The sequence below is a fragment of the Ascaphus truei genome, chromosome 3, assembly GCF_040206685.1.
Source record: "Ascaphus truei isolate aAscTru1 chromosome 3, aAscTru1.hap1, whole genome shotgun sequence".
Classification (NCBI taxonomy): Eukaryota; Metazoa; Chordata; class Amphibia; order Anura; family Ascaphidae; genus Ascaphus; species Ascaphus truei.
The window spans coordinates 422,908,831-422,929,903 of NC_134485.1; the positions used below are offsets into that span (position 1 = coordinate 422,908,831).

Sequence of the window (21,073 nt, forward strand, 5' to 3'; positions counted from 1 at the left end):
CTTCCTGACTCCAAGAATTGGCAATCGGATTAATCCCTGGATCAACATCCTTCCCATGTATACTTATTTGGTATATCCCTGTATACCTTTCCCATCTAAAAAGATGTCTAACCTTTTTTTGAACAAATCTATTGTATCTGCCATCACAGTCTCCATGGGTAATGAATTCCACACTGTAACTGCCCTTACTGTTAAGAACCCTTTCCTTTTTTGCTGGTAAAATCTCCTTTCCTCCAACTGTAAGGGATGGCCCGAGTCCTTTGTACTGCCCGTGGGATGAATTGTTCTTTTGAAATCTCATTTTATTGTCCCCGAATATATTTGTATATAGTTATCATATCCCCTACTTAGACGCCTCTTTTCTAATGTAAATACATTTAATGTAGCTAGCCTCTCCTCATAAGTTAGATTGGCCATCCCCTTTATTAATTTGGTAGCTCTTCTCTGCACTCTATCTAGTTCCATAATGTATTTTCTTAGGATTGGTGCCCAAAATTGTACTCCATATTCAAGGTGTGGCCTTACTAATGCTTTGTAAAGGGGCATAATAATGTTTACTTCCCTTCCATCCATTGCCCGTTTGATGCAAGATAAGATCTTGTTTGCCTTTGCAGCTACTGCATGACTTTGGGCACTACTGCTAAGCCTGCTGTCTACAAGCACTCCTAAATCCTTCTCCATCAAGAATTCCCCCAATATATCTCCATTTAATTTGTAAGTCGCCTTTTTATTCTTGCATCCCAAATGCATAACCTTACATTTATCTGTATTAAACCTCATCTGCCATTTACCTGCCCACGTTTCCAGTGTCTCCAAGTCCTTCTGAAGAGAAATTACATCCTGCTCTGATTCTATTACCTTACACAATTTAGTATCATCAGCAAAGATGGAGACTTTGCTCTCAATCCTAACCTCAAGGTAATTAATAAACAAGTTAAAAAGCAGGGGTCCCAGTACCGATCCCTGAGGTACTCCACTCACGACTTTAGCCCAACCAGAAAAAGTTCCATTTATGACAACCCTCTGTTGTCTGTCCTTTAACCAGTTTTCAATCCAGGTGCATATATTATTACGGAGTCCAATTTTCTTTATTTTGTACACCAACCTCTTGTGTGAAAACTGTATCAAAAGCCTTTGCAAAATCTAAGTAGATCACATCAACTGCTTTACCCTGGTCTAAATTCCTACTTACCTCCTCAAAGAAACAATTAAGGTTTGTCAGGTTTGAAAGTATTCTGGATTCTATTCTAAATTTAGTATTCTAAAATTATTTTCAGGCGTTAAGTAAGAAATAATAAAGTTGATTATGAGACACAAAAATTGTGGGGAAATAACAATAGAGGAGATGCATATTAAGAGCCAATATTGGGAATCAACATGTACACTGGCGACACACTTTATTCGAGCTTGGCTAGTCCCACGAATTCGGGTATACCCGGGTGTATTGAGGTTTGTGACTGTTTTCTGCCCGAGTGCATTGAGTTATTTTCCAAGCAGGGATTGAAGCATTTTATTCCCGCTGGCTGCAATACTGCACAGTATATATATATATACTGCATTACAATTCATGAATTTATGCCATCTGGTAGACACGCGAAGCCTTGCAGCCTATTAAATCCTAATCATTATCATTTAACAGATCAGCCGCCCATCAGCCAGGCATGAACCCAGGCTGGGAAGGCAAATGCAACGGGGCTTGTCAGAGGTGGGGAGCGGCGCATTCCAGGTATCTGCCAGGTACATACCGGGTATTTGCTCGAATAAAGTGTGTCGGTGCAGTATTCGCTGTGTGTCAGAAGAGTGATTTGTTTTTTTTTTGTTCTGATTTTGTTCCACCTGCACCTATAAATGATTTGGTTAAAGGTGGATTCCCATTTAGCCAGCCAGAAAGCAACGTTTTGTAAATAATTTAACTGTGATTGGCTCCCTTAAACAAATCTAACCATGCTAACCACACATACTGTGCTTCCATATTGGGGGAATTAAGTGTCAGTCACATCTCTTAGTAGCTTCTGAATGGGGAAATGTTTGTCAATAAAGTGTTTTCTTTACTCTTCGTTTGGCCTTTCCCCGTGGGATAGCCAACACACATAAGAGGAAGAGATAGAAGGGTATCTGTCTTTGCAAGTGCTTGTTGAACACACAGCGACACAATACAGTACAATTGATAATTGATAAGATTAAACCCCTCTCCGCTTACTTTGTATACAATCTACTTTAAGAAATTCTGTAAAAAATAACTGTAGGTTGTAAGATTTGGGTAAAGAGGGTGCCAGTCGCCTAGATGTAACCCCTTAAACAGGTCACTGCTATTGGTACATTTTGGTCATAGGAATGATTACCCCTTTAAGTGTACATGGGACTGGAAGAGGAATTAAGGGAAGAGATACTTGGTGCATATGTTATATTTGGAAATATTAACTTCTGCTTCTCTTATTATTTTCTCCATCTTTGGTTATTCAAACAAGTTTATATGTCATTGAAACCAACAGAGTGGTAAATAACTTAAAGTACAGATAAGACACAACTTGGTTCAAGGAGCCCAATGTTTATCCAAAATCCCACCGTTATTTTGGTGACCGATTGTGAAATAATTTATTTTACATATGTTTTACCTCTATTGCTGACAGTATACACCTGGTGTTTTTCCGGTACAATAAATCTTTGTCCCAAAGAGATTAGAATCAATGGTAGACAAAATGATCTGGCTCTCACAACAAGGAGCTAACCCACTTCAAAGATAGTAAAGTTACCACTGGGTTATTGTAACAAGATATAGCTGAATAAATATCATTATCTGTCCTGTATTTATACCTTTGCCATGAAGCGTAATCACCCTAATTTTCCTTTTAAATCCCCCTGATAAGAGCTGTTCCATGTTGGTCAACACAGAAAATTTGGAACAGTCTACATAACAATTTGATGTCTTCCTTGCAGAATTACACAAGATGCAGCTGCGTCATATCTCGTGGAACCGAGAGCTCTGCTACCCCAGGGTCCTGTGGAACGGGATGTTTCCATCTGTTGATACCCTTCATGGTATTTTCCGTTTTGGCCGGGGCTCTTGCCAGCATCTCCCAGACCCCATCCTTCATGCTAATACTAAGGTAATCGCAACAACAGCAGCTGACCTAACACAAGACTTTTTGCATTGTAGAATATAAATAATTTAAGAAAAAGTCATGGCTTTCAAAGGGGTTATTTGGAAAGATACCTACAATCAATGTGCTCTTAAAACAACACTGTTTAGTGAGAAGCTAATTGTTTAATAAGGTTTTTAATGACAATAGGTGGATTGTTTATCGCCTCCTGTCTTGTGCAAAATTGGTGTAAAAAAACAGAAGCACATATCTCCATGAAAGCTACTTTACCAATCCAAAGAACAGGATTCTCTAGCTTAATAAATCTGTTTCTGTTTTTTCCCCAGTGGTGTAACTAAAATACATTGATAACTAGTTTACTGTACTCAATCCCCTTTGTGCTGTGAAGCATGGGTGGCCATTGTTAGAATTTTTAAAAGGTGATTTTGCCAAGGTGACTACCTAAAGTAATTTGAAAGGGTGGTGTAGGCCAACTCTAGTGGAGAGTAGAAAGTCCTGGAAAGATTACATGGCTAGGAGGTCCCTGTGGGTGGGCTAAGGAACGAAGACATGAATCAGCTAGATGTACAGTAATGTCGGAGATCCACCAGGATAGGCAGATTTACCCTGCATATCCAGGATAAAGAAGTCTAATTAAATGCGTTGTACTGGAAAGGGTCTGAACAGAGTTTCTACATTCACCGCTGTACATGTCCTCAGCTTCACAAGCACATACGTCTTTGCTATTAGTCTCTTAGGCGGAGGTCCACAGAGCTCCTTTAAGTGACTTAACATGATGTTAACCTAATTTAGCATCACGTTAAGCCTTACATGCATCTTCAAAGGCCATTAACATAGCGTTAAGCCACATTTTCTCCCATAAACAACATTGCATTAACTTTAACGACCTTCAGTGATGACATGCAAATTATATGCCAATGAGGTGTTATCATAACATTGAATATCCACTAACGGATGTTATAGTTAATCCAGGGACTTGATGTTACATTAGTTAGGTCATACCTAAACATGCTGTTACTCATATCTAGACCCTGAAATAGGTTTTTTACAGGGTCTGGATGAGTGTAATGCCGCAGATACGCATGCATTAAATAACAATGTTGTTCCTGGTGTTATTTACCTCTTCGCCCCTCTATTTCTCAACCTACAGTAAATAAAAAAATGTTTTTCAGGGTCTAGATCAGAACAACGCAAAGACATAGGGTACTTCCCATCACGTTATGGAAGATAATGCAGAACAGAACTACAATAACGTGACAAAAACCAATTCTACTGAGATGTATTTTGGCTGTGGTTTTTACATAGAATTATCTTTGAGGATATGCGCTGACATCAGGGAAAATAACATCCGTTCCGGGTTTAGGTAACATGATGTTATGAGTATCCTGGTTTCCTAGGCTATAAATGCAAAAGAAAGGCATTTATTGTGTTACTGTAGAGCAAGTATGGCCAACTCCAGTCCTCAAGGGCCATGAACAGGTCAAGTTTTAAGGATATCCCTGCTTCAGAACAGGTGGCTCAATCAGTGGCTCAATCATTGATGGGCGCAAGGAACTTTATTCATACTGTACAAACAGGAGCTTTATGAACCACCATAGATAAAGTCTCAGTCACAATATACACTTCACAATATGTACAATCATTGATCTCTCCACTGTTTGTACCATTTATTTTCTCTTACCCGTCTGTCCCTGATCTCGACCCGCTGTGGGCCATTTACACACTCTCCACCCATACTGTTCTCGTATCCTGCTCTCGACTTTTGAATACCACCATGATCTTATTGGTTAGCAATAGCTAAGAACCCTCTGGTTGGGCGGTTCCTACTATGCCTTGAGGTTACAGCTTTTGGTAACCCCTTCTGGGTATAAGCTACATCCATGTGAACCAGTAGAGAAGAGTCATTTCTATTGACTTTAGCTGGCAAGGACACCGTCCCTAGCTACAAAATAAGATTGGGTATACTTGCCATATTATAGAATCATCTAGACACCAATTTATTTACACTGTACACAGTGAGGTCCCTCCACAGTGAACTCCTCCAGGGACGTAATCTCTCTCTCTCTGCGATAATAGATGCGATAACATCTGCTACATCTGTAGATTATTTTATCACTTTTCACAGTCCAATTACTGTATGTCCTTTTATTCTGTAGCTCTACCCCTCTCTTGGGTAGATATTCAGAAGTGCCTTAGCCATTTTACATATCAATATTCGTAACCCGTATCCCTAAAGGGGATTTTCACTATGATACTCTCGCATTAACGTCACAAATATCGCATCGATACATTTTAACAGACGTCTGGGCTACTCAACTGCAAATCATATGGTAATGCACAGTTTCCCTACCAACGCAGATCCTCAGATCTCCTCCATGTGAGTGCATGGGAATAACGCTACGATATTTAGCACCTTCCTAAAGCTGCCGTCACTCACAGCCAGACACTGATTATCATAGCATTATTTCTGGGAATAGCTAGAAGCAATGTAATGAGTATAGGACTTAACCCTTTCATTACAAAAAGTTAGACGTGTTATACAAAGATATAAATTAGGTATCATATACATGTCTGAAGCATCATAAACTATATTATGGTTTTTAGTGATTTAAGTGATATGTTTGTGTGAAATACTGTAATATGTTATAGAGTATCATGTAATAATGACTGTATTTAGTATGGGTGTACAATAATGTATTTCCATATATGCCTCAACAATATGAATTATTATTACATTTTTATTAATGTACTATTAAAAGAATGAAGCAAGAACACAATAAATATTGGAAAAAGTTACTAAGTATTAAAAAGTGAAATTGCTCAATGTTATAACAAAATTTACATTATCTTTTGGTAACGCACATGAAAAAAGCGTCTTTATCGCATGTGTTAATAACACGCGTTAAAGTTTAACCAATGCGCATGTGCAGTGTATTGGAGAACGCATCTGCGAGACATGAAAATCCCTGATAATAGCGCAGCTACTTTTTACGAACGACATTAGTTTTGCATCTTATTAGCTTAGAGGATACTCGTTAAAATGTCCGTTCCCAATTTCTGTAACGTGCAAAAATGACGGACTTCTGTGGATCTACCCCTTAGACTGAGTAGGACAGAAAAAACTTCTCCATGTGATCCATAAAAGTCTTCTCCCCTAACCTGCAGGCAGTCTTCGGTTTCCCTAATGCGGGGAATGTATAACTACAGTATGACATATAAAACATAAACAGATCAAAAGAAGGGAAGAGACTATAACCACCACCATCAGCGGATTCCAAGACAATTGCATCTTTATCATTTCCTTTGAAAGACTTTTTTATTTCCAATAGCTGCTGCTCAATCGCCAAGCCGGTACTGCCAGATGTTGGACTGGCTCCTGCATTATGGGTGCCCACATTTTCTTTCCAGTGGAAGGACAAATCTTCAAGAACTTTGGAAATTATATTGTCAAGCTTCTTCTCAAACAGAAATTCTCCTTCAAATGTTAACACTCACAGGTTGTTCCTGGAAGCCGAGTGGGCCATCCAAGGTCACAGCCACAATTATCTTCTTTAATGTTCTCCTAAACAGCATCTTCCTGTCTGGTTGCACCCACTCTGATCTAATCATGTCTTTTAATACTTTTTGTAGTGGACAGACTTCTGTTTTTGTTTGCGATCCTCTGAAAAGCATATACTGTCTCAGATTTTTTTTACTCAGGGTCCTCAATTTCCAAAGCATCTCAGGTTACTTTAATCAATGGCTCCACTAATTCATCGTTGAATCTTGAATCCTCTCCTTGCACATGTTCTTCATCTGATGATTCCCAACATTCTCCTTCTGAAAGTACTTGAACTTCTGATATTTCAGATGAAGAATCTCTCTTCTTTTATCTACTGTATGCTCGTCTGTGACCTAGTGCTCTTCTGTAATTGCCTACTTGCTTGCACGACAGCCGATTCCACACTTTTTGGCACAGTATCCTTCATCCAGCGGAGAATGTCGCCATCTTATTTGTGGATCGCACAGCTGCAGATTTTAAGCAATTCTTTGCATACTTTTTTCCTTCCAACGCTGTTTTGTCCCTTGCAGAACAGGTTTTCCTTTTCTTTTACGCTTTCTCTTCTCATGTAAACTTGTGATGTTCCTTCCTCAGGCTTTCCTTCAGTGGTACTATATAATCTTAAAAATGGGATCAGCAGACTCCCCATAAATAATGCTCTCTCTTTAAGAATATTATACTCACACAGAAACTATAGACAGAGGCCCCTCGGCTGGATTGCTTTCCATGTTAAATATCTGGTAGGTCAACTGCCACGCCTCTGCACACCTTCAGATATCCTTTCCGATTCTGGGATGTCACTTCTTTGCCATGCCCATATCTCAAGGGGTTCAGAATAGCTGCCATCCTCAAGCTCTGCTGCATTCTGAACACACTTCTGAGGTTGGCTCATTAATAACAATCTAACGGTGGGAGATCAGAGCATCTGGAGGAGAGAGAGGTCGTCCTGCCGATTAGACTATTATTTATTATTATTATTAGAATTTATTTATAATGCACCAACATGTTCCGTAGCATCATACATTAGCGTTGGAGGACGAAAACAATAAAATAACAAACATTAACATACATTGTTACAATGTGTAAGGAGGGCCCTGCACAAAGGAACTTACAATCTATAAGGAATGGTAAGTGGAAACATAGGGTTCAGGGGGATAAGAAGGTTGATATGAAAAGCTGCTTTTTAATTGAAGGAGTTGTCCTTGGGAAGAAGTAAGTGGGATTGTGTGAAGGTAGATCTGTGAGAGCATGTAATGTGTGAGGGGGGAAATGCATCAATATACATCTGAAATACATTACCGAAGACCAATAACAGAGCAGCTGCAACATTAGCAAACTGAAGCAAATGGCTGACACTCTTTTGTCTGCCACCAAAGGCTGCCGTCTTTGCTGTTACTTGGGTGTCATAGGCAAGAGAATCTGAGGTAAAGTGAAGTCAGCGCAGCAAACAGCCACTTACGGCAGAGATGCGGGGGGGAATGGCTGAAGATCTCAAGATCTTTGAAGCTTTGTGTGTCTTCTCCTGATAATGCTAACCCTGGCCACTCTGGGTTAGTGGGTAGGAGCAGTGAAAGGGAAGCACAGTAGGGAGACACTTTGGGGACCGCCTGTGCTGCATTTCAAATGTCATCTCCAAGAGAATATGAGGTAAAGTGAAGTCTGCTACACAGCAAACAGACCCCCCTGCAGTGAGGCAAGAGGGGGGGGGGGAGTTCTGACCATCTCCCAGTCTTTGAAATTGTGTGCCTTTTCCTCATGATGTTAACCCTGTCCACGCTGGCTTAGTGGATAGGAGCAGTGAAGGGGAAGCATAGAGGGGAGATTCTAATTTGGGGGCTGCCTTTGCTCCGACTCAGATGTTATTGCCAAAAGTCTAAATTACAGTATAGACCAATAAACAACAAACCTGCTCTGCTGTAAGACAGAAAAGGAGTGTCCTACTCAGGGTAAAAGGGACAGAGCTACCCACTAGTATCACTGCACAGAACCGCGAATGGGAGCATAATATAAAAAAAGTTTACTGATAGTGAATTATTGAAAAACATTTCACTTTTTTTAAAAATATACTGTAATAAATTGTAACTCATTGGATGTGCCATTTTTTAGTTGACAAAAAGTTAATAAAATTTACTTTTCAGTTATTATTATAATCCATTTGCAATAAATTCTCACTTTTTCCATGTCTTCAGAAATGGCCCAGTTGCCGTAGCTGGGATCTAAACTTGCGCCCATTTCTTTACATAGATTCGACACAGGTAGGCTAGACCTTTACTATATCAGATTATGAATTCAAATGTCTCACAACACTTGTTATATTTCATAGGAGTGTTCGCCCTGCGGATAAGTCTCTTGCGATTGGAATACAATTTATGCTTCTGAGAATACTTGGTAAGTTATTTATTCAATAGCCTTATTTTTATACAGCACTACTAATGAATGCAGCACTACACATAATCGGATAAAGCACAAAGACCAGTCTCTTCCCAGTATAGCTTGCCATTATACTTATGGAGCAAATTAAGCAGTTGCCCAAAGTGCCATGTAACTGATATTTATTCCCAAAAGCTAGTGCTTTATTTGCTTGATCCCACATTTTCCACCTGTGCTTTTTTTTTTTTTCATGCAGTATTGTAAGTCTGTGAAATTGGTGACGTACTGTAACATGAACATTTTATGGTGAAGACTACGATAAAGACTACTTAGCTATCATTCTCATAGCTACAGTATGTCAGTGATTTTAACCCGGAGCTCTGCGAGCACCCATCAGGGGTTCCGCTGCTGCCAGGGAGGGAGAGCTGGGAAAACTCTCCCAGCTGCCCCAGGCCTAGCGGCAAACCGCACAGCAGTTGCTCAATGGCTCTCGAGCTCAGCAGCAGCTGCTGCCGGTTCACTGCGATCCTTCCTCTCCCAGCTCCTGTCGGCTCCGGAAGTTGCATTCAACTTTCGGGCTGAGAGGGGGAGGGAGCTTTGGATCAGCGCAGTACAGCAGGCTCCAAGGTAAGAGAGGTGTGTGCGCACACTCTCTCTGCAGGGATTTTTTTCACGCATGCCGGCAGCTCCCTTTACAAAAAAAATCAGAGGTGTGTGTTTGTGTGTAGAAGAGGGGGGGAAAGGGGGAGTGTGTGAGAGTGGGAGAGGGAGCGTAAGGGGAAGCGTGTGAGGGTGAAAGAGGGAGAGTGTGAGAGGGGGAGAGGGAGCGTAAGGGCGAGAGTGTGAGGGGGAGAGGGAGCGTAAGGGAGAGAGCATAAGGGGGGAGTAGGAGAGGAGGGAAGAGGGGTGAAAAGAGAGATGGGAAGGGGGGGGGGTGAAAGATGGAGGAAGAGGGTCGGGGTTCCCCAGAATTTCACAATCTAATTCCAGGGTTCCTTAACCAAAAAAAGGTTGAAAACCACTGAGCTACGTAATGCAAAAAAACACCAAAAATACACTGCAGCTGCTGGGGTGATCTGTTTTACATTAGTACAGTATGTGTTATAGGAGCACACACCATACCATAGACAGCAGCCACCGGTGCACAGCCCTGGGAAATAACTGGTCCATGTCTGAGTCATTTAAATCTGGCACTCACAAGAAACTTTGCTTAAATTGACTTATTCAATGAACAAAGCAATGAATACAAAGTTCCATGTGAGTTTGTTTTCCACTTGATCTGTTTTGCATTCAAGAATCGTTCCTAACCAGTGAAACGAAAAATATTCTTTGTCTCATGCCAATTTTTTTTTGTAAAATCTAAGAAGTTTGTAACTTTAATATTTTACAGTTGACACAGGTTATTAATAAAAAAAGGTTTACAACCCGTCTCAGACATTTTGATGCAAGGAAACGGTTAAAGATAACTGACATACAGTGTCCGTCAGATCTAATACATCCTTCCATAATGAATGAATGTATATCTTTATTTGAATTGCGCCAACCCTGTATGTAGCACATTACAGATGTAATACACATCAGATAGGAGACATTCTAAGAATAAGCGTGTCAGACATAAAATCAACATTAGGAAAAGGAGTCCCTGCCCCGAAGAGCTTACAATCAAAGTATCAAATATAATGTATCAAATCGCATGGTGTTGCAAAATAGAAACCACAGTAACTACAATAATTTGATACATTGATGCTAAGAGACAACGCTTGGAAATTCCTCTGAGCATCATTTTCATGTCACCGAGGTTCTTATTTATCAACATTTCGTGATTGAAGAACTGAGAAAAATCATTGGGGGAAAAATGTGTGCTACTTTATCAAAAGAAATGCCATTGCTTTTAATGGGACACATTCTTTTCATATATGTAATGCTGTGGGCGGGGGTGTGGGGGGGTGGGGTTGGTGTTGCATCCAAGATCCCAATACGTATTAGTAATAACACAAGTGCCTGTTCTATCGGAGTAAATGATTTCATTCAGTGACTGTGGACATGTTCGTCTTCCAGCTTGGCTGCCTGGCCCTGTAATGTTCGGAAGTATGATTGACAGCACTTGTATTCTCTGGGGAAAGAAGTGTGGAAAGAAGGCCGCCTGCCTCTATTACAACAATGATCTTTTTAGACAAAGGTAAGTGTCCAAGCACTTCTTTTCCACATCACAAGACACTGTGAACGGAATTCATTACTGTCTTGCTTCAAGTGGTATTACAAATTCCATATCTGCCATAGAGACTTACCCAGAAGCTCTTGCAAAATATACTCTCTGGCTTGTGATTTGGGGTGTTTTACGGCTAAAGTCAGTGTACCTACTGTATGCTCATGGAAGGTGACAGCTCCCTAGCTGCAAAAGTATGAACAATTACAGAATGCATACGATCACAAAAAAAACCAGTTGTAATTATTGTGAATGTGCATACTTTATATAAGGTGCATATTTCATTTTGACATTTTAATGCCAGGGAAATATTTTCTCGATTTATACCGATTCTTAACTTAGTTGCTCTGCCAGATTTTAATGCAGTGATATACCTGATTGATGGTGTAATCAAAATGAGATTATCCTATGGGATAGATGCAAACTGTGTTCTTTAAAATAGATGTACAGATGTGGCACTGGGATAACAAAACATATCACAGTGTAACTCAGATACCCACACAAACTTTATATTGTGACATTACAACATATCATCACGCCGCAATAGGCTGCAGAATTTTCTACATTTGGATGTATTTAGCTGCATACCCACATGTTCACATCATAAAGGACAGATATTTTAATATACAGTAATGCAGACAGACATAAATAAAAGAAGACATTTGTGGTGCTTGGTCCTTTTATTTAATTGGTTCCATACTAAACTTTCTTCACAGGATAAGTACGCCAGCCACGCACCTTAGAGAATCCCCCTATTCTGGAAATTAATCCAGTAAATCATTGGTACTGTTATTTGTGCAGACTAAAATGATTGTTAAAAAAAAAAAAATCCAGTACTGACATTAAAGCTGCAATCCCCCCGTTTATTTACCTTTAGGATGAAAACCAGGGGCATTCAGAGCCGCGATGCACTATTCTTAGCTATTGACAAATGTACCTTTTTTTATTTGCTGGTGAATGTAAAAACAAAAATGGCCACAAAGGTCATGGAATAGGAACCCGTGTCAATTCCGGAAGACCCCCCTGATTCCAATTATTTAAAAAAAAAAGTCGGCATGCTGCTTTAAAGTTTCAATAGACACTGTATAAGTACAACTTTAATACAGTAGTTACTTACATTATTGAATTCCCTTGCTTGTACAGATTTTAGGGACAGCCTATAAGGTGTTCTGTGTGAAACCTCCGGCATGGAGAAGTGTGTACAGACTTTGCGTAAAGTTCTGAATTGTTTTAAAGTAAACTTGGCAATATTCTGCATGTACTGCAGGGGGGGAGGGGGCAAACTCCAGTTCTCAAGGGCCACCAACAGGTCAGGTTATAAGGATGTCCCTGCTTCAGTACAGGTGGCTCAGTCAGAATGACCGTGCCACTGATTGAGCCACCTTTGCTGAAGCAGGAATATCCCAAATACCTGGCCTGTTGGTGGCCCTCAAGGACTGGAGTTGGCCACCCCTAACTTACTGAATTTCCTACGTGTTTAACACTGTAACCGCACAGGACAAATCTGTACATTAGGAAAGCAGCCGCCTTGGTTCCTGGTACCATGCTCACTTCCAGTGTTTCCCCCAATCCTTATTTCTCTCTTGCAGATACATTGGGCTTCAGCTTCTCTTTAAAGTGGGAGCCTTCATATTTTTCCTAGCGGTTTTCTTGGTGTTGCGTCATCAAGATAAGGAGAAAAGGGACAGACACGAGGAAGGGAACAGCCCAGAAATGCACAAGCTGGCTGAAAAAGACTCCGGTGTGAAAGTCTGATACCTGGATACTGAGCCTCAAAGTAGGCGAGTGGCTGCTGTTACGTGGTTGCAAAAGACAGTGGCGGTTGCCTTACGTGGGATGTTGTTCCTAAATATCTGTGAATGAGAGCACGCGATAACACAGACAGCATTTTTCACGCCACGCCTCTCATTTAACAATCGGTATCTTCTCAAAAAACTATTGCGCAATAAGTGGAATAGTCCACCTCGGTTTTTGAAGCCTTGAAATTTATGGGAACCACAAAACGTTTAATGCTCCATAAGCATTACTAGGTCTGTGCCTCACAAAGGATGTTAAATACATTGTGTGGACCGTTGTTTGTGAATATCTCAAATATCTCACTTTTTCCCATTTTTGTTACTTTATTTGCACAGCGCTGTCTGTAAAACACCTTACAGCCCATTAACGTGGATACCGTTTACTGTGTTTCAGTGCCAGAAAGTGTCTTATGATAAAAAAACTGCTTCGGAAAATCTTCCTATATGAAGTGATTGGGGTATTTTGGTCATCATTTGTATATTAGAATTGATCAGTCTCTTCGTTACATTGCATTCATTTTCTTCTGCTCATTAGTGTTATTTGAACTCATTGAGCGGTCAATAACCTTATTGTCTTCATTTGTACTGTCAACACAGGTAATACATCTTACAGTCTACAGTACACATAGATGAAACCTTTGAGTTTCCTAAGACCAAGTTGGCTTCTAAATGAACTGGATTTGGGTCCAATGATCCAAACATTCATTAGATTTCATGCATAATAGAGGAACCTATATGAGATGATTATTGGTTCACATATTGTTTTTTGGAAATAATCTTTTTATTACTTTACATACCTACTCAATGGCTTGTATGTACCGTATTAATCCCAATGTTGCCTTAAAATATACTGAGAATTGGAGTTACAAAAAAAAATATATATATATATATATATATATATATATATATATATACTGTATATATATATATATATATATATATATATATATATATATATATATATATATATATATATATACTGAGAAATGCATTTGTAACAATGGGGATGCGGAGCGGCAGGGTGAGTTAAAACAATGACTGTGACTGTAAACAATGACACTGAGTTTGAATCAGGTCATCTACTTATGACCTTGGTAAGTCACTTTATCTCTCTGGGCCTCAGGCACCAAAACATAGATTGTAATCTAATCTAATCTGGGCAGGGACTCTGTCTAGAAAACAATCATATTGCTTTTCTGTAATTGTGAAGCACTTTGAATCCCATTGGGAGATAAGTGTTCTATGAAATAAAGTTATTATTATGTTAGCATCGATGTATAAACTCAAGCTACTGTATCTTGTCTGTGTTTTGGGAAGTGGTTACATGTATCTTATATGAGTTGTTAGAGAGGTGTAAAAAGTTTCCTGAAATAAAATGTTATGTATTACATTTTGAGATGAGGGAGGGGGGGGGGGGTTAGTCACTAAACTGCAAAAGTGCCGATCAGGGGATTTTTGCGCGGAAATTCCAATTGTCTTAAAATAATTTTACCTTAAAAAAACCCCAGGGGGGTCTCCGGGAACTGAACCTCGTTAATTTCAGCTCCAAGGACCCCAGTCCCCAAGATACTTACCTCTAAAGGGACTTCCGGTATCTCATATCAGTCAAAAGGTCACTCGTCACGCGAGACAATAGTCAATCGGAAGCCACAAGGGATGACATTGCCGCTTCCTATTGGCCAGCGAGACATGGGACCTTTAGAAAGACATTGTCATGCCCAGCTGGGGCTGCTAGTGTCAGCCCCTTTAGAGGCAAGTACCTTGAGAAGTCCCCAGATCTGAAATGAACACGGCTCATCTCCGGAGACGCCCTGCACTATCTCGGTTTAATGAATAACGCTCTGTCCATATTAACTGTGATGTGTTAAGCTCTGAGGCACCTTAGTGCTTCTAGTTAATGTACCCCTATGCCTGTTATCTTTATCCATTTATAGTATGGCAAAATCTATCCCGTTACCCGCAACTCTCGTCTCCTCCTTCTAATTTGTCTATCTCTTAACTTCTATTCTCCCCATTCTCCTGTAAACCCAGATGGAGATGTGCAAACCTTTTGCCTTAAGTTTGTGGATCATGAAAAATGTGCCTTTTTTTCCTGCCAAAGAAAAAAATTGTACATTTTTAAAAGTTCCCAAGTAGTTTGCCCTATAAAATACAAACTCCATTACATAGCCTAAATATGTTGTTTGTTTGTTTTTGTTTTCTTTAGCAAAAGAGAAAGACCTATTTTGGGTTCTGGAAGTTGTTTGAATACGCTGGCCAAGTTCTAGTAAGACTCTTCAGAACTTTTCAGTCAAAAATGTTGGAGGGAAATTTTCATGATAGTTAGAACTTTGTGAAACGCGTGGCGAAGGGAATATCGGCAACTTCGCACCTCTCTAAACGCAGCTGCACTGCCTGACCTTCTACTTTACTCCTCTGTCCATTTGAAGCTACTTTTATTCTCTTGTTCAATATGCCATGAAGCTGTCTACCACAGCCCTGGTGAAGATTGTGGTTCTGTGTACCTGTAATTGAAGGTAGCTGACATCTTCTTCTGCACAGGGAAGACTACTTCAAAGCATATTGAAAAGGCCCATATGTTCTCTCCACTTAAGATCGGAGTCAAGATCTTTGAGTTTTCCTAGCATTCTAGCTCGGGGGTGGACAATGCCAGTCCCCAAGGACCACTAAACGGTCAGGTTTCCAGGATATCCCTGCTTCAGCACAGATGGCTCAATCGGTGGCTCAGTTTTCGATTGAGCCACCTGTGCTGAAGCAGGGATATTATGAGTTCCTGACCTGTGGTTAGCCCTTGAAGACTGGAGTTGTCCACCCCTGTTCTAGCTCCAAGAAGCAGCATACTGTATAACCGTACACATTAGATTTCTCACTGTACTGGATACATCTCGTGCTCAGTCAATTAAATAAAATCTAATTAAGACAATACGGAGCTATAAGTAAAACTGACACCGCTTGATTTAAATTTTGCATACATCAAGCTAGATTTATTAATAATATTCCTTTCATTTGTCACATACATTAGCGTTCACATTGAGCTGGAGCCATTATATATGTAAATGAAGCGCTTAGGCATGGTTCGTACAAATAATGAAACTATTCACTGCCAGATGCTAAAATGATGTCAAAGCAAAGTATTGCACAGTTATTCCCACAATTTGTATAGCTGGTTTGTTGGATCTGTCTGCGTCAACACCACCACATGCTTCTCAATACAGGAGGTTACTTATCTTAGTACCTCCGCTATAAATCTGGGTAATATGGATATAAAAAAGCAGCAACTGTTTTATTTGACACCCTTGTTTTAGGCAGCGTTTTACACAGATGTAGCAAGCTTTACTGTCCCAATAACAGTGACAAGGTGCGGTAATTACAGCCGCGTGAGCACTTTGTTCATTGCGGCTCTTCTGCGGTCAGCCAGCAGAATTACTCGTGCGGTAATTTATGTAATAGCATTTTAGTATGTGTGTCCAGTAGATAGTGCCCTGGATATCTTTGCCTATGATAATCTGTGATATTATAAGTGGTGGGTTACATTGAAAGGAATGGGGTATCATATCATATGAAATGAACGGGAACCAGGAATGGCTTACGTTGCATTTAGATTAAAGACACACACTAGTACACTGGCGCTACCTATCATTACTGTAAAGTACTACGACCGCCGCTAAACTCCGTTAGCAGCTCAGTTGCCGCATCCGCAAATAAATGCAAGGGATTTGCACTGAGTTTCTCGCGGTCACTGGGACAGTAGTCTTCCTACATCGGTAGTTTAATAAATCTATTGCTATTTAGTGCTCTAGTTTTTGATGGCCACAGCATCACACAAAAAACAGCACCAGAATTGGTGCGACATCTAGGTTCCGCAGCTTGTAGAGTGTCCTGCAGAAGTATTCTTCACAATGCATTAATGTTCTTCTGAGCACAGCAAGTAGAAAATATGCTTTCTAGTTTTGCATCATACTGTATCCTTTATACAATGTGGAACTATATATATGCATATAGTCCTGTGGTGGTTACGTGCTTGTTTTATATGTTTTCTAGTACATTTTTTGTATAATTATACAACATTAGGTTTGCGCTTTAATTAATGGTATCAGATGTTAGACTGTCAAGAATCCATAACCCACTGGTGAAATGCAGATATTCATTTTATTTGCAGGAAGTTAAAAAACAAACAAAAAAAATGTATTTTTTGTATTACTCGTGAAACAAGAATTAGCAGCAATCCGAAATATAGAGAAAAATTCGCTAAAAAAAAATCGCCCACTTGGATTGCGTCTTTAAGCAGAAATTCAGGGAAGGTGTAGCGACAGTACTTACTGCATTTTACTCTGCATTTAAGCTTTCCCAAAGGTTGGTAATAGCCTTGGTCTGTACATGGTATGGCCACAGGGTCGCTGGAAAGGAACTGGGAATGTGTGAAGAATGGGTAAAAAATGTGTTAAACTCCTGTTATCATACTGCAGCTTTGCAAGGTCTACATGGTGTGTTAACATATACATTCAGCTGATAGTGTGCGGTACAGCGCATATTTGTATGAACATACAAATCCTGTTTGTATCTGGGTTTTCCTTACCCAAGCCTGTCCCTTTCATGAGACTTCACAAGAAATTTACGTGAGTTATCCGCGATTTAACCTGGGTGAAGTCAAACCTAAAGGCGGACAGAAAGTCGATGTGTGGCGTTGTATGCAATACCAGCCAGAATCTCAAGTCGGTGATCACGAGTTATTGTGTCCCCTCCCATCTAGATGTAGGAAAAACATGCTGACAAGGGCTTCTGCATGTTACATGCTAACAAGGGCTATGTTGAGTGATACTCATTGTACTGCATGTTACATGCTGACAAGGGCTATGCTGAATGTGTAATGGATGTTACATGTTGACAAGGGCTTCTGCATGTTACATGCTAACAAGTGCTATGTTGAGTGATACTCATTGTACTGCATGTTACATGCTGACAAGGGCTATGCTGAATGTGTAATGGATGTTACATGTTGACAAGGGCTACTGCATGTTACATGCTAACAAGTGCTATGTTGAGTGATACTCATTGTACTGCATGTTACATGCTGACAAGGGCTATGCTGAATGTGTAATGGATGTTACATGTTGACAAGGGCTACTGCATGTTACATGCTAACAAGTGCTATGTTGAGTGATACTCATTGTACTGCATGTTACATGCTGACAAGGGCTATGCTGAATGTGTAATGGATGTTACATGTTGACAAGGGCTACAGCATGTTACATGCTAACAAGGGCTAGGTTGAGTGACACTCACTGTACTGCATGTTACATGAGGACAAGGGCTAGCATGTGTCATGAATGTTACATGTTGACAAGGGCTAGGCTGAATTTGTACTGCATGTTACATGAGGACAAAGGCTAGGCTCATCACTACAGATGCCTGCGGAACGTGTGCACAAGGCAAACAAGGCATGCAAAAGCACAATATTACTCTGACAATCTCCTCCAGAATACATCAAACCCAGCTAATTTCTGGAAGGTTATCAACAATATATTCCAGCCTCCTAACCATCAACAACCAAGTAATATCACTAAGGGGGATATTACTCTGACAAACCCCACTGACATTGCAAATGCATTCAATGATTACTTTGTGGGGTGTGCCACTAACCTATTAGCGAAACGCAGCACAAACCCCAAACCTGAATCTCATCCTGGGAGTACCCCTATAGTCCCACCCCCTCCCAACACTGCCCACAATTTTCAATTTAGCCCAGTATCTGAAGAGGAGATTACACAAGCGCTCCTCAAACTAAAACTAAGCAGCCAATGTGGACCCGACTTACTACAATCTAGGTTCCTACGACTTGGTGCCCCAGCCATTGCCAAACCAATTGCGTCCATAGTCAACTCTATCCTGTCTGCAGGCCATATCCCTAAGACCTGGAAAACTGCCAGAGTTGTCCCAATCTTCAAAAGTGGGGACAAAAACACTGTCTCAAACTACAGGCCAATCTCACTTCTCCCAATTCTATCCAAAGTTATGGAAAAATGTGTCCACTCCCAATTAAGCGAGTTCTACACCAAGACAAATTTCCCTAGCCAATTCCAGTCTGGGTTTCGTCCCAAACACTCCACCGTAACTACCCTGCTAAAAGTTTGCAATGAAATCCAGTGTGGAATGGAACGGGGACAACTCACTGGTGCAGTATTCCTAGATTTTGCAAAGGCTTTTGACACAGTTGATCATGCTATCCTGCTTAACAAACTCCAGAGCTCTGGAATAGGGAAACATGCTTTAAACTGGTTTCAGTCCTACCTATCAGGAAGATCCCAACATGTGTCCATCTCAGGCTCTAACTCCAACCCCCTGGATATCACCTGTGGTGTCCCGCAAGGCTCTGTTCTGGGGCCCCTACTCTTCTCAGTGTTCATTAATGATCTTCCCACAGCTTGTAAGGAAGCCTCAATACACATGTATGCAGATGACACAATCCTGTATGCACACAGCCATAGCCTCTCTGACCTTCAACACATACTTCAGTCTGACTTTTTGAGACTCGAAAACTGGATTTCCCAAAACAAACTGTTTTTAAACACTGACAAGACTGTAACAATGGTATTTGGGACCAAGACTAAATTTGTAAAGCTTCCAGTGACTGAGCTCCTGATTAGAACCAACGCTAAAACCACCCTAACACCTGTCACTAGTTTTAAATACCTGGGCTTATGGTTTGACTCCCACTTAACATTCGGGATGCACATTGATACCCTGACAACCAAGACCTATGCCAAACTAGGGGTACTTTACAGGAACAAATCCTCCCTAAGTCTCCTGGTCAGAAAGCGTATTGCACAGCAGATGCTAATGCCAATTATTGACTATGGAGACATAGTATATGGCTCGGCTCCTCAAACCCACCTTAGCAAACTTGACACCCTCTACAATTCAATTTGTCATTTTGTTCTCCAATGCAACTACAACACACATCACTGCGAAATGCTCAAAGAACTAGATTGGTCATCACTAGAGTCTAGGCGCAAAGTTCACCTTTCCTGTCTCACCCTCAAATACTTTCTGGGCAAGCTACCCAGCTACCTGAACAAGCTCCTCACCCCTACCACATGCAGTACCTATCACCTGAGATCAGACTCCAAAAGACTATTCATGGTCCCAAGACTCAACAAAGTATCCGGACGTTCCTCCTTCTCCTTCCGTGCACCCCAAAACTGGAACAACCTACCAGAGACTCTCATATCCACCACCAGCTTAAGTTCTTTCAAATCTAAGGCTGTCTCACACTTTAATCTGGTCTGTAACTTTTTCATAAGCTCATAATATATATTTTCTTTAACTGTGCATGCAATGTCTTGTATATAAATGTATACCTTGTTCATTTATGTAACTGTATTTGTAACCATGTATTATTTGTTTTACTCTGTGCCCAGGACATACTTGAAAACGAGAGGTAACTCTCAATGTATTACTTCCTGGTAAAATATTTTATAAATAAATAAATAAATAAATAAAATAGGCTATATGTGTAATGAATGTTACATGCTGACAAGGGCTTTCTGAGTTTGAGGATCGGTGGTAACTCACGGTCAAGAAAGTCCAAGTTCTCAGAAGAGAAGGCAGCGGTGGCGTGTGGAACTTCATGCCGATTTGGGAACCAGGAAATTCCAGGCTAAGTTCCGGTCAGGGTAAAACTCTTATTTAGAGTTCCCTGCACCTAGGAAAGTCTAGTTTTCGACCCCAGACTTCTAGTAAGTGTGTCTATTTGTCTGTATTTTGTGTTCCATTGTGTGTAAGCAAATTTGTGCGAATAAACTTCAATTTATTTCATTACCGTATTTTGCTCAGTGAATGATCCTGGTAAAAAGGTGTAAATTGCCTGTCTCCTGTTACAGGCCTTATTTACTCTGGAACTCAGAAAGGGCTTTCTCATCTGCTGCTTCATTAATTGCTGAATAAATGAGAGATTATGCTACAATCTGGTTTCCCTACAGCAATTGATATTGCACTCTCTCAGCTCACAAAAAACTCAGGAGTGAGTGACCACAAAGTATAACTATACGTAGAACACATT

The 21,073-nt window shown here is 40.4% G+C and overlaps 1 protein-coding gene across 5 annotated transcripts in view; it reads left to right on the top strand.

The window, feature by feature from the left end:
* SLCO2B1 (solute carrier organic anion transporter family member 2B1) overlaps positions 1-20,829 on the top strand; it is a 194,908-nt gene extending 174,079 nt beyond the window's left edge. For all 5 annotated transcript variants that reach the window (XM_075592777.1, XM_075592778.1, XM_075592779.1 and 2 more), the window contains 5 exons: positions 2,938-3,107; positions 8,966-9,030; positions 11,071-11,191; positions 12,808-18,405; positions 20,519-20,829. In XM_075592777.1, the coding sequence (XP_075448892.1) occupies positions 2,938-3,107; positions 8,966-9,030; positions 11,071-11,191; positions 12,808-12,973 (522 nt within the window). In that variant the 3' untranslated portion in view covers positions 12,974-18,405; positions 20,519-20,829. The remainder of the gene's footprint in view (positions 1-2,937; positions 3,108-8,965; positions 9,031-11,070; positions 11,192-12,807; positions 18,406-20,518) is intronic.
* Positions 20,830-21,073: the final 244 nt, after the last annotated feature.